At 44.4% G+C, this 13,068-nt stretch overlaps 1 protein-coding gene across 3 annotated transcripts in view; it reads right to left on the reverse strand.

Annotated features, from left to right (window-relative positions):
- The window catches only part of PARVA (parvin alpha), a 166,818-nt gene that overhangs the window by 35,555 nt on the left and 118,195 nt on the right, over positions 1–13,068 (reverse strand). For all 3 annotated transcript variants that reach the window (XM_015101013.4, XM_042233043.1, XM_060399887.1), the window contains exons 5-7: positions 12,511–12,651; positions 3,944–4,059; positions 370–428 (exon numbers count right to left, since the gene is read on the reverse strand). In XM_015101013.4, the coding sequence (XP_014956499.2) occupies positions 370–428; positions 3,944–4,059; positions 12,511–12,651 (316 nt within the window). The remainder of the gene's footprint in view (positions 1–369; positions 429–3,943; positions 4,060–12,510; positions 12,652–13,068) is intronic.

The raw sequence follows: 13,068 nt of genomic DNA on the forward strand, positions 1-13,068 counted from the left end.
AATCAGATTCAGAAAAGGAAGAAAAACGTCCTTTTGAAGGTTAACAATTTAAATTCAATCCCATGTTTATGGCATGACGATTTCATGCTGGTTGGCTTTTTTGGGCACACTTTTTCCTGGAGTGCCACAAAATTAGAATTTTTCAATCACGGCTAATTCCCTCTCCCCACTTCCCCACCCAAGTTTGTACCTTAAGCATTGAGAGGCATGTTTTGAATGCATGGAAAAGGCTAAACTATAATCATTGGCTGAAGTCTAATCCCTCTTGCAATCCCAATAAATGAAAACTAAATATCAGCAAATGGATGAATTTCGGAGAAACATCTGTGTTCCATTACAGAATCGCTGGCAACAATGGTGTTGACATACTCTGTGTTACCAGTTATTTCCTCTTGGATTTGCCGAGACTGGAGGATTCCTTCTCGTTTCTGAAAACGGGGGTGGGGTGGGGAGAGGGTTGGGGAGGAAGAGAGAAAAATATGCTTTAGAAAAATACAAAAAACTGATTAACATTCCTGATACTGAGAAAGTTACTGGCATTTAAGAAATGAAGCCAGCGATGAGATACTGCTAGAAGTGAAACAAGGCCCCTGGTTTCCTGGGACTGGACTGTACCATTCATACTTAAGAGCAATTAGTGTTTATTCCAAACAAGTCGGCTGTTTCTTGGATGGCGACTCTTTTCTTTCTTTATTGGAAGACCTTCTGCTGGAAGCACACTGCCTCCTGGAGAAATCCACAGAAAACCAAATGGAAATGAAGGCCAGGGTGTGTCTGCCCTCCGGCTGGGGCCACAGGGGGAAGCAGAGAAACACATTTAACTGGCGGGTGAGGGGGTTGGGGTGGAGGAACTGAGGCCAACTTGAAGAAATCAGAAGGAGAGTTTTTAAAAAGTGCTTAACTAGGGGAGCTTTTCAGTAAGTAGTACAGTCCTTAGGTAACTAGCTTATGCTCTGAGAAAAGGGTAAGGACTTTGTAAGTCCATCCACGCATCTATCTGCCCATCATCTGTCTACCCCCTGCCATCAACTTATCCTCTTTCTTCTCCATTTCATGAATCAGTGCCTTCTCCGTGCAAGCCCCTCTGTTGGACTTATGACAGTTTCGGACCTCGAGGAACTTAAGAGTAAAATGGGGTAGATGAAAAGGTGAGCAAGAAGGTTTTCCTCAAACAAGCCCCTGGTTTATGCCTCAGGACCCAGCTCAATTATCAGAGTAGGATTTTCTTTCCCTCTCAAATGTGCGGTGGATAAGCAATTACATGGTTGCCCCCTGCAGAGAGGAAGTGCTGAGAGCAGGACCAGAACAAGTGCTTTGAGCTGGGAGGGTCAGCCTAGGATGGGGCTGGACACAGATGAGAGCCCACTCTAGTGGGAGGAATGGGCCCCGCAAAAAAGGCAGAGTCGGGGGAGCAGAGGCACGATCAGAATGCTGTTCGGAGAGACAGAGGCTGCTACTAGTCAATTTTTAAAAAATCAATTTATTTGGCTACACCTGGTCTTAGTTGCAGCATGCAGGATCTAGTTCCCTGATCTGGGATCAAACCTGGTTCCCCTGTTTTGGGAGCGCAGAGTCTTAGCCCATGGACCGAGAAGTCCCTACTGTTAGTCAATTGAGTGCTGGTTTATGTGGGTATGTGAGCTGCTGAAGCAGTGCTGGGGTTCAGGGAGATTTTCTGATGAAGGTGAGGAGAGAGATGCATTCATCAGGTCCTTACCCAATCAGTTACCAGACACTTGGAAGATAGTCTAGGCATGGCAAGAGGTTGTCAGAGCAAATCCATCTTCCACAAAGGCCAAGGTGTGTCAAGAAGGACCCTCCAAGTTTTATTCTCTTAGCTAAAGCCCACCTTCTGACCCTCCTGTCCCAACTTTCACAACCTTTTCTTGGCATTCCCAATAGCCACAGAAACTAGCATCCTTACAAAATCCTTTTACAGAAGGAAAGGTAGAGCTGGATAAAGGCCATGCCTGTATCTGGATTAGATTAAGAAGAATGAACTATCAAAGCAAAAAAGGAAGAAAAAAATGTAAAATACCATTTAAAAAAGATCCAGTGAGGATAAACCAGGACTTTCTCCAAATTCAGCTTCAACATATGTAACAATTTTCACATAGGACTAATAAGGCCATTCACAGACATCAAACCTCATCTCCAACAACAGACAGAATTAATAAATGCTTGTACATAGAATGGAAAAGAATTTTGGGTTCAGTGCCCCTCATAGCACCCTGATTCACTTCAAACCACTATCTGTTCCCTAAAGAACTAACCCTCTAGTTCAGTCAGCATCTTACAGCCATTTCTGAGTCATGCTTCTGTGCCTGTTTCACTTGATAAAGCAAAACACCCCATAAAACCTGACATGCCTCGATGCCATTTTACGTAACACGTCCTCCTTTCTCCCTCGTGCTAAGGAAACGGCGTGCAGGAGAAATTAAACCAGTGACAGGCTTCTGATGGCCTATAACTGAGCTCAAAATAAGGCATGAGACACGGGCCTGCAGTGACCACTGTTTCACCCCCCATCCTCACAAATCCTGAATCATAGTTTTAAAAAATATAATGAAACGGATTCACACTTTATTGATTGGTAAAAAAAAAAAATGACACAATAGAGGTGGCCTGGATTCGCTAGGAAGATGCATATACCAGGAGGCTCTGGGCTGGCCGCACATCCATAAAATCCTTCATGCCATGCTTGACACAGTTGAGAGCCCAGAAATGAGGCCAATTAGTCCCTTTCAGTCAGCTGCACTCAGTGTCTGAACCACACACGTGTGCACTGACAAGGGGCCTCTGACAGCCCTCTCCGCTGCTTAGGTAGTCCTGTCTCTGGGCAAGCAGGGCCAAGGTGTCATATTCCTATTATACCCCCTTAATGTTTGGCAAGTTAAGTACCCAGAAGGCATTGGAAAAAATACCTTTTCATTAGGGCACAGCTGAGTGGCACCCCCATGTCCGCCTTTCCTCCGGTTCACTTCTGATTCCTGAAAGCCTGGCCCAAAGACCTTTTGTCCAGGAAGCTGGCCTGGCCTGGCTTCTCAAGCAAAACCTACTGGCCCTCCAGGCTCTTCTTCACCAAGGGATGGCAGAGCCGCCAGACAGAACCCTGGATAACCTTGAATAACCAGGGAGTTGTTCATTAGGGATGTTCTCCCTTGCAGCATGTTTATTTGGAAAAGAACAGAAGCCAACAAAATGACGACCTTTTGCTCAACAGCATAAAGTTGGAAAATAAAATTGAATTTGAGTATCTAATGGGGTTAGGAGCAGAATGAGATAGTCATGGGGAGAGAGCATCCCCTCATTGTGGAAAGGACAGAGCCATGTGTAAATGGAAATTCCACATAATAATCTGCACAAGATGACTTGATGCCCCAGCTATGCTTCTCTGGGCAGGTGAAAAGCGGCAGTGCCCTCAGCACGGGCACGGCCTGTCAGGGTCTCTCTCAAACACACGTGTACACACGCACACGTGCCCTCACATGCACAGATACCTGCCTCTTCTCAATAACTGTGCATTGGTTGTTGAACCAAAAAATGACCCTCCATGGCTTACAGGACATACTTACACACATAGGAATATGTTCTCGTAATCCTACTACACAGACCTCACAAATATATACAGCACCCACCCTCAAATACATAACACCCAGGTAGGTACCTTCCTCACGAAAGCATGTAAACCCCAGGCACACGCCCCACATAAGGCTGTCCCGGACACAAGCACACGCTGTTCCACCCTTAGTATGTATATCGGAAATAAGCCCATACGCATCAGAAAGCTCACTGACATGCCTCCCAGCACACAGCACACCCAGGCACACTCAGCACTCATTCAGTCCTCCCAGCAAGCTTCCCAGTGTGCCTGAGCTCACCCCGGAGCTCAGCCCCTGCACCCCTTTAAGGGCACTGATGTTTGAGGTGGTTTCTGACTTACCTGGACCACAACCACTTGGATGGAAACATGGTCTGGCAGTCGGATTGGTGCCCGGAAATACTGGGACAGAGCAACTAGTAGATGCAAGATGGCTACCAGGCTCTTGGCATGAACGGCTGAAATAGAAGATGATTTATAAATCAGAGAATCTTCTTGCAGGTTCTAGGCAGATATAAACAGGTATTCAAAACAAAGCAGTGCCACGTGGGGCTAATGCAGTCTGTGTCCTGGTCTTGTGAGGTGGTTCATGGCCATCAAACCTTATCTTCAGCTACATGTAGAAATAAATGCTTGTACACAAAGTGGAAAAGAAATCTGGGTTCAGTGACCCCTCACCCAGCATCCTGATTCACTTTGATCCGCAATCAATACCCCTTTCATCCCACCCCCAAGGGTCAGGGGACACCCTTAATCATTGTAGGCCTCACCCTGGGCCCCCTCGGTTCTCAGCCAGATCCCACGGATTTACTTCTTAGATCGTGTTATTCCTGGATTGCAGTGCAGTGCTTCTCCACTCTGATTGGGATCCCGGCAACCGCTGGAGCCTGAGCGCAGATCAGCGCAGCGCCACCTCCAGCTTCTTGCTCACTCTCTGCCGATGACCGTAAGCATGTCTGCTGTTTCCCCCTCCCTTCCCATCTGATGGGGAACTCTATGGGTTATCAGCCCTAATCTTGTTCCAAGGCTCTACACAAAGCAGGCTCTCAATCAGGGAACATGGAGTCAGGACACCAGGTGCCTTCCTTTGCCCAGGGCTTTAAGAGCCCCAGAGGAAGGCATGAGAGACACCCCAGGCTTTTGTTGCTCTCTTGAGTGCCATGCATAGTCAGTGCAGGCAGTGCCCTTTGGGTCATAGCTGGGAGGGGGTGTTCATGCCCCAGCTGCCTTCTGTAGCTGAGCTGTGTGTGCTGGATGTTAAGCCGTGTATGCCAGAAAAGGCTGGGAAACTACTGAGTTGTAGCTTTCTGAGATGAGAGGAAAAAAAGGGTTTGATGTAACGGGCACACAGGGTCAGGCCAACTGGAGCTTGCGTTCTGACCTGACAAACTACCGTTCCCTTACTGAGTACACGGCCTTGGGTAAGCCATTCAAGGCCCCTGGGGTTCAACCTGCTCAACCTCACACATGAGGATAACAATGCCCATGAAGAAATGCAGGTGGTAAGAATTTCCAGACATAACATAGGCAAAGCTCCTAGCACATAGCAATGCCTAGGAATGGTGGGTTTTGTGTGTGTGTGTAATAAAGTTTTATTAAAGTATAAAGGAGATAGAGAAAGCTTCTGACATAGACATCAGAAGGGGGCAGAAAGAATACCTGCCTGTTAGTCTTTAGCTGGATGTTTTATAGTTACTAAGTAAAAAGTAAAACTAAAAAGTTGCTCAGTCATGTCCAACTCTTTGTGACCCTGTGGACTGTAGCCTACCAGGCTCCTCCGTCCATGGGATTCTCCAGGCAAGGATACTGGAGTGGGGTGCCATTTCCTTCTCCAGGGAGATTTTTTTATTATCACTTATGAGAAAGTGCCTGGCATCCAGACAACTAAACCATGTCAACTTTCTCCCCTTTCTTTCAAGAAAGGAGAAAGTCTCTGGATACTTTACCTGCCTTCACAGGGAAAGTAAGTCCTACCAGCCTTATGGGTCTAATTACAGGGGCATTTAAGGAAGGAACAAGAAATGTCTATTTTGTGTAGTTAGTGAGTGTGAACTGGGCCCATTATTAGGGTGTCATTCTGTCTGCCCTGGGATCAATAAATCTGCTCTAACAGAAGCTTTGGGAAATCACCAAGAAAATGAAATGATTCAGACCATTCTTGGGAACTCATTAGAGTTTTCTGTTATCATTGCTGCTTCAAAGAAGGTTTTCCACTGACTCTGATGAACAGCAACTCAATACCACCACCATACAGCAGATGAACTGCTCCTAACTCATGGCCTTCCAGAAGGAGTTTTCAGCTTGGGGCCTTTGGCTTTGTCAACTAAGAATCCCCCAACATTTACAGCCTTAAAGAAGGCACCTGGGGGCTTCCCTGGTGGCCCAGTGGTAAAGAATTCATCTGCCAAGGCAGGTGACACGGGTTCGAACCCTGATCGGTTTGATCCCATGCGCTATGAGGCAGCTGAGCCCATGCAGCAACTAGGGAGCCCAAGTACCACAGATGAGACCCAGTGTGACCCACTCACCCTTTCAAAAAAGGGCACCTGGCATGCGACAGACCCACTGACATGATGCACAAATGCAAAACCCGGGTTTGTTCTTCCAGTCAGAACTGACCGCATCAGTCCCGTCACTGAGGCTTGTAAGGACATTTGCTCCCGCTACACTTTTTTCATAATGCTGGAAAAGCTGTGGTCAGAGATTTCGTTCTCACACTCTGGTGATGCCGTATGCTACCTTGACTGTCTCAGTGAGCAAAGCAGAGCTGTGTTGTAGGCACACTCTTCCGATGAGTGCTCTGTCTTTCTGGGTATACTTTCACGAGAAAAAACTATGTAGTTTCTCTCTCTCTTACATCACATACATGCTGTGTAAAAAGGATGTTAAATAATAAATGCTGGAGAGGGCATGGAGAAAGGGAATCCTCCTATCCTGTTGGTGGAAATGTAAACTGGTGCAGCTACCATGGAAAACAGTGCAGAAGTTCCTCAAAAAAAGAGTTAACACATGAACCAGCAATTCCATTCCGGGGCATATATCTGAACAAAATCATAATTCAGAAAGATACCTGCACCCTTATGTTCACAGCAGACTATTTACAATAGCCAAGACAGGGAAACAACCTAAACGTCCATTGACAGATGAATGGATAAAGAGGATGTGCTCCAATCAACAGAGGTATGGATAAAGAAGATGTGGCAATATAGAAATGGAATATTACTCAGCTATCAAAAGGATGAAGCAATGCCATTTGCAACAACACGGAAAGACCTAGAGAGTGTCGTACTGAGTGAAGTAAGTCAGAGAAGGAGAAATATCATACGACACCCTTTAAAAGTGGAATCTAAAAAGAAATGATACAAATAAACTTACAAAACAGAAAGAGACTCACAGACTTAGAAAATGAACTTACGGTTGCCAGAGGGAAGGGATAGTTAGGAAGCTTGGGAAGGTCATGAACACACTGCTATATTCAAAAGGGACAACCAACAAGTACCTGTTGTATTGAACTTGGAACTCGACTCAGTATTACGTGCCACCCTGCATATGAGGAGGTCTGGGGGAGAATGGATACACGTCTATGTGTTGCTGAGTCCCTTTGCTGTTCACCCGATACTACAACATTGTTAATTGTCTATACCCCAATACAAAATTAAGTTTAAAGTTTGGGGGAAAAAAAGATATGGCATATTTACAGAATAGAATACTACTCAGCCACTAAAAAGAGTGAAATAATGCCATTTGGATGGACCTAGAGATGATACACTTCCCTGTAAGAGGATGGTTTAGACAAGCAGTCTAACTTCAATTTTTTTAAAAAAGTAAGCAGAGAAATCCTTTGTTCCAAAAGTCATCAGGCAAAACTGATAAAAAGGAGTACAACTGCTCTGGTTCCTTTATCCTAACTATAGAGCTGCTTCTCTTCTCCTCAGTGATGCCTGAGATTTTCCTTGCAAATCCCAAGGTTGGGACAAACATGATTTAATAGTCACTGCTTAAATAAATTATAGAACATCCACAAGATGAGATAGTTTGCATATATTGAAAATCATTGTTAAGACAAAGTAGACAGATGTAAATATTAAGAATATAATATTAAAGAGAACTAGAAATAAGGGAAATAAACATTTATGGATTTGTGCCTATAAATACACATATATTTGTACATACACACACATACATGTATATAAATACACACACATACACATATGTTCACAAATAGAGACATACACACATGTGCTTGTTGCCAAGCCTTGGAAAGTGAAAAAAAAATGCTATAGCGGAAAGACTGATTCTTTTTTCCTGCTTCAAATGTTTCTTTAGAATAAAGACATGTTATCTTTTCAATTAGGAAAGCTTCTGACAACCTCGGTGTATCTGGGCACTCTCATTCTTTCATCCCCCAGCACGTCTTCGGGTGTCTTCTCCCTGACGCCGGGCTGAAGGCAGGGCCGCCGTGGCCTGTGCTCCAGCCAGGGTGGAAACGTGCAGAATGACAGCAGGGCTGAGAAACCAAGACTCCACTGTATCACCTGGGCCCTGCAGACCCCAGGAGGGTCGCTCTAGGGCTGGGGAGCTGCTTCAAGGGTGCTGCTGAGCGAGAAATAGTTCCCCAAACATGAATTGCGGGGACACAGAAATTGGTACAGTTTGGGAGGAAGCAGTTTGACGGTATGTGTTAGGACCTTAAAATGTACATATCCTTTGGCTCTAAACTAACACCGCTGGGTTTCTATTCCTAAGAAGTAATTATATCTATGAGCAGACAGAACTCCTCAGGCGGTACTCATATTAGTGAGAAAATGTAAAAAAATCTTAAAATCTGTCATTAGTTAAGTAAATTATGATATACCTAATTCTATCATATAATATTTTAAAAAGCGACATATAGAAGGATAATGATCTGTAAAGATAAACATATATACAGGTTTATCTCATCTTCATAAAAATATATTTTATATGCAAAGTATATGCACACATTTTATTCATTTATTGATGTATTTAGTTCTTACAAACACACACACACAAACCCCGAAGGAACATCACAAGGCTGACAGTGCTTGTATCTGATGGACAGCTCCTGGGGGCAGTATGTGTGGCTCAGTACACAGGCGCAGCCAGACTCTCTGGGTCTCATTCCTGGCTCCACCACTCACCCACCGTGTGACACTCCTTTAGCAAATAGTATAGTGCTTAGTATTGCCAATCATTTTTCCAGGCTTTAGGGATACAACAGTAAAGGGACAAAAATCCTTGCCCTTGGGAAGCTCACATTCATTGTTTCTTAACCTCTCTCTGCCTTAACTTTCCCATCTGTAAAATGGGGTCAGATGGTTGAATAACGATTGCAAGGCTCAAAATATGTAAAGTGTTTAGATAAGTACAAGGCATACAGCACTATAAATATGTTAAATATGTTAGATGTTATTTAAGTGTCTTTTAACCGTATTTTCTAAATTTTCAATAATAAAAATTATTACTGTGAATAAAAAAAAGAAAAGGAAGAGTCCCCTAAAACCCTGGATCAAGGACCTTGGAAACTTAGTGCTGCCCCTGCCACCTTGATCCTGAGTGGAAGGTGACACAGTGTCCTCAGAAAGAGCCAGGGAAGATAACCGAGAGAGGAGGGGTGAGAGCCTGTCCTGGGAGTCGTGCCCGCCACATTCCTCATCACAGAAAGCACTGCGGCCTGAAGCCCCAAGGCATCACAGGGAGCTGGTCCCTGAGATAATTATTCCCTCTGACCTAGTCATTCCTCTCAGTTCTGGAAAGCTATCTGATGAGAATAATTCAAGAGAAGCAAAGAGTCACAACCTAACATTTAACTCGGCACTATCTGATATTAGCAATAAGCTGGAAAACATTCTAAAAAAGATCAGTGTCAACATAGGGTTTAAGTTAACTATGGGATACCTAGCCCAGGAAACAGAGCAGCTATCAAAAATTATAACTACAAAGACCACATGTGAATATAGAAGATGTGTATGATGTAATATTAAGAGAGGATAACAAAATGAGTTTGTACATGCCTTCATCAAGTAAAAATATGAAAAACTATGCATTGATGTGGATAGTAATGACAAAAAAATGAAAACAGCTAGATGAGGGTGGTAATAGATGTGATTATTTTACTCGTGGACATTTCCCTTTAAGAAATGAAAGTGAGTGCGAACCCAAAACAAATCATTCAAAGCCACTGAAGACAAGGGTTCTGATGTGGCTTTAAAAAATTCCTGTCTTAAACCAGGCAAAATGGTTTGTGGATGGGGAAGATGAAATGAGGAATGTTTCAGATCAAGGAAATGTCTTCCAGAAAGGGTTCTAGAAAGGTGGGAATATTGTGCCTTATTTAAATGAGGCCAGTATGGATGACAAGGAGAGAGGCTGAGACAGCATCAAATACATTTGCGGACAGAGAGGTAGGTGGGGGCTGGCCAGATGTTAAGGGTTGATTTGCTCACTCCAGCCTCAAATTCATCCTGGAGAAGGAAATGAAAACCCACTGGAGTCTTAGCCTCCAGTCCCCCTGAATGTGACCTTATTTGTAAAATCAATGCAGATGTGATTATTTAAGATGAGGTCATGCTGGAATAGGGGGAGTCCCTAATCCAACATGACAAGTGTCCTTATCAAGAGAGAAAATTTGGACACAGAGATATGCATAGAAGGAAGATGATGTGAAGAAATACAGCAAGAAATCAGCCCTCTGTGAGCTCAGGAGAGAGGCCTGTAACAGATCCTCCCCTTGCAGCTCTCAGAAAGAACCAAGATACCCACCCCTTGGTCTCAGACTTGTGGCCTCCAAAACTGGAAGCAAATAAATTTCCGTTGCCTAAAAACAAATGAAAGAAAACAATTCCATCTTTCCTATTTTCCGAGTTGGAGTCCATGATACATGAAAAGGAGTTTTGAAACAAGGTCCTACTATAGTAGGACAGGGAACTATAGTCAATATCCCGTGATAAATCATAATGAAAAATAATTTTTAAAAGAATGTATATATATTTATGTATAACTGAATCACTTTGCTGTACAGCAGAGATTAACACAACACTATAAACGAATTATATTTCAATAAAAAAAAAAAAAAGAAAAGAGAGCTCCAGAGGGTTTCCTCGATATTTTACTCCTTCCCTGGTGGCTCAGACGGTACAGAAATTGCCTGCAATGCAGGAGACCTGGGTTCAATTCCTGGGTTGAGAAGACCCCTAGAGAAGGGAATGGCAACTCCCTCTAGTATTCTGGCCTGGAGAATTCCATGGACAGAGGAGCCTGGTGGCCTACAGTCCATGGGGTCGCAAAGAGTCGGAAAAGACTGAGCAACTAACAAGTCAACTATACTTCAATTTAAAAAAAAAGAGGTAAAAGGTGTTTTGTTTTGCAGAGGTATATAGAGATGGTCCATTTTCAAAGGAGTAGGAAATAGGATCAAACAAAACTGACCAGAGGTCACCATCAGAGGACTTTAATGCTTATTACTATTATGGATTTCCAGAATGCAGATACATTACCCAAACTAGTGATCAGCTCCCTTTCCCTCCCCTGCTGAACATGATTAGCATTCCTGGGGCCTGGGGCAGCCTCTGGGGCTCCCGCCCTCAGGTATCTGCTCTGCTAGGCAGAGGATGCCTTGTTCCCAGTGCTGTGTGTTGCTCCAGGCAGCTTATCATGCCTGCAAGCAAAGGTGCAGTTATGCTGAAGGAGGTACTTGGCATCTTTTTCCAATGTCGGATATTAGGAACCCGCTGAAGAGATTGCCAGTGGCAGCTACTATGTCTCTGACTTGGAGAGGTGAAGATTCCCCTTACTTTCTCAGGTCTAAAAGGTGGTTTTTTGGGGTGGGGAGGAGACGTCCATTTTAAGTAGTATACATCAGGACTTCCCTGGTGGTCCAGCGGTTAGGAATCAGGCCGCAATGCAAGGGACGTGGGTTTGATCGTTGGTCTGGGAGGATTCCACATACTGTGGAGCAACTAAGTTCATGTACCACGACTACTAAGGCTGCACTCTGGAGCCCACGCACCAGAACTACTGAAGCCCGGTGCCTAGAGCCTGTGCTCTGCAACGAGAGAAGCCACCGCAGTGAGAAGCCCGCTCACTGCATATAGAGATGGCTCGTGTGCAGCAACAAAGGCCCAGTGCAGCCACAAAAAAAAATTTTTTAAGTTATATACATCAGATGCAATAAGATATAATACTCAATCTCTTAATACTTAAAAGGTAAAACCTACAATCTAAGTCATTTTATTCATCTAAATGCATATTTTTATTCTATCACAAAGAACAAAACAATGTTGGGCTCCCGATAGGAAGACGTGTTGTTGCTACTGGATTCGCTCAAATCTATTGATCTCATGTTGACTGATATGGACTCAATTAGGTCCATATTAGACAGCCAGGCCCTTGAAGCAGCAAGAGAATGAACCATTTATAGTCTCTGAGATCCTTGAGCTACACTTGCATGAAAACCTGAATTTTAAAATCCTATTCCAGTACCTATGCTCTCAACCATATCTTTGCTCCCTCTGGACAGTATTGGGGTGAGAGGAAGGGGGTGGGTGTTGGAATAGAGCCAAGTCCCTGCTCCCTGCTTCTCAGCTGCTCAAACTAGGGATCTCCACTTTCCAGAGCTTTGACAGGCTGGAGACAGTAGTTTTCTCAAAAGGGTGTGCTGGGACTCAGAAGTAGCTCAATGAACAGGAGTTCCCTTCCCAACAGTCTACATGAGGTTTCTACAGAACACCTTCCTCAGCTTCCTTTGGATGAGGGTGATGAGTTGCATTTTAAGGAAAGGCACGTCTCGCTCAGAGATATATGGGTTTGCACCCACCCAGCTTATGATGCAACCTCCTGGGGAAACCCCACAGGTGTCCTGTAACAATCCCACTTCCCTCCACAAAACTCACTGTCTACGTTCCACTTGATGCTCCGAGGAGGAAGTTTCAGGGTTTCGTTGATCTTCTCCAGGACAGTCTGCAGCTTTTGCTTCTGGGCAATCTCTGACTGGGTGACCTCAGCGACGTTCAGCTTCTCACTCTCGAGTTTTTCTGGGGCGACAAGGGAAAGAGAACAGCTATTACTTTTGCTACACACCACCCTAAGCCCTGTACTCACACCTTCACTCATTCACTCACTCACCAAATACACACTGAGCATCTAGTAAGAGAGGGTTGCTGCTGTCCCTTCCTCAGCTGATGGTGGCACTGTGGTGCTCATATGTATTGTGAAGACCTAGGGAATGTGTCTTGAAACCCCAAAATGGTAAGGCCTTAGGACCATGAGTGAGTGAGTGAAGGTCACTCAGTCGTGTCAGACTCTTTGTGACCCCATGGACTATATATATATACAGTCCATGGAATTCTCCAGGCCAGAATCCTGGGGTGGGTAGCCTTTCCCTTCTCCAGGGAATCCAGGACCATAGGTGGGCATTTAACCCAGTTTATCATATTTGAGCTATTTCCCCT

The sequence above is a fragment of the Ovis aries genome, chromosome 15 (genome assembly GCF_016772045.2).
Source record: "Ovis aries strain OAR_USU_Benz2616 breed Rambouillet chromosome 15, ARS-UI_Ramb_v3.0, whole genome shotgun sequence".
In the NCBI taxonomy this organism is placed as follows: domain Eukaryota; kingdom Metazoa; phylum Chordata; class Mammalia; order Artiodactyla; family Bovidae; genus Ovis; species Ovis aries.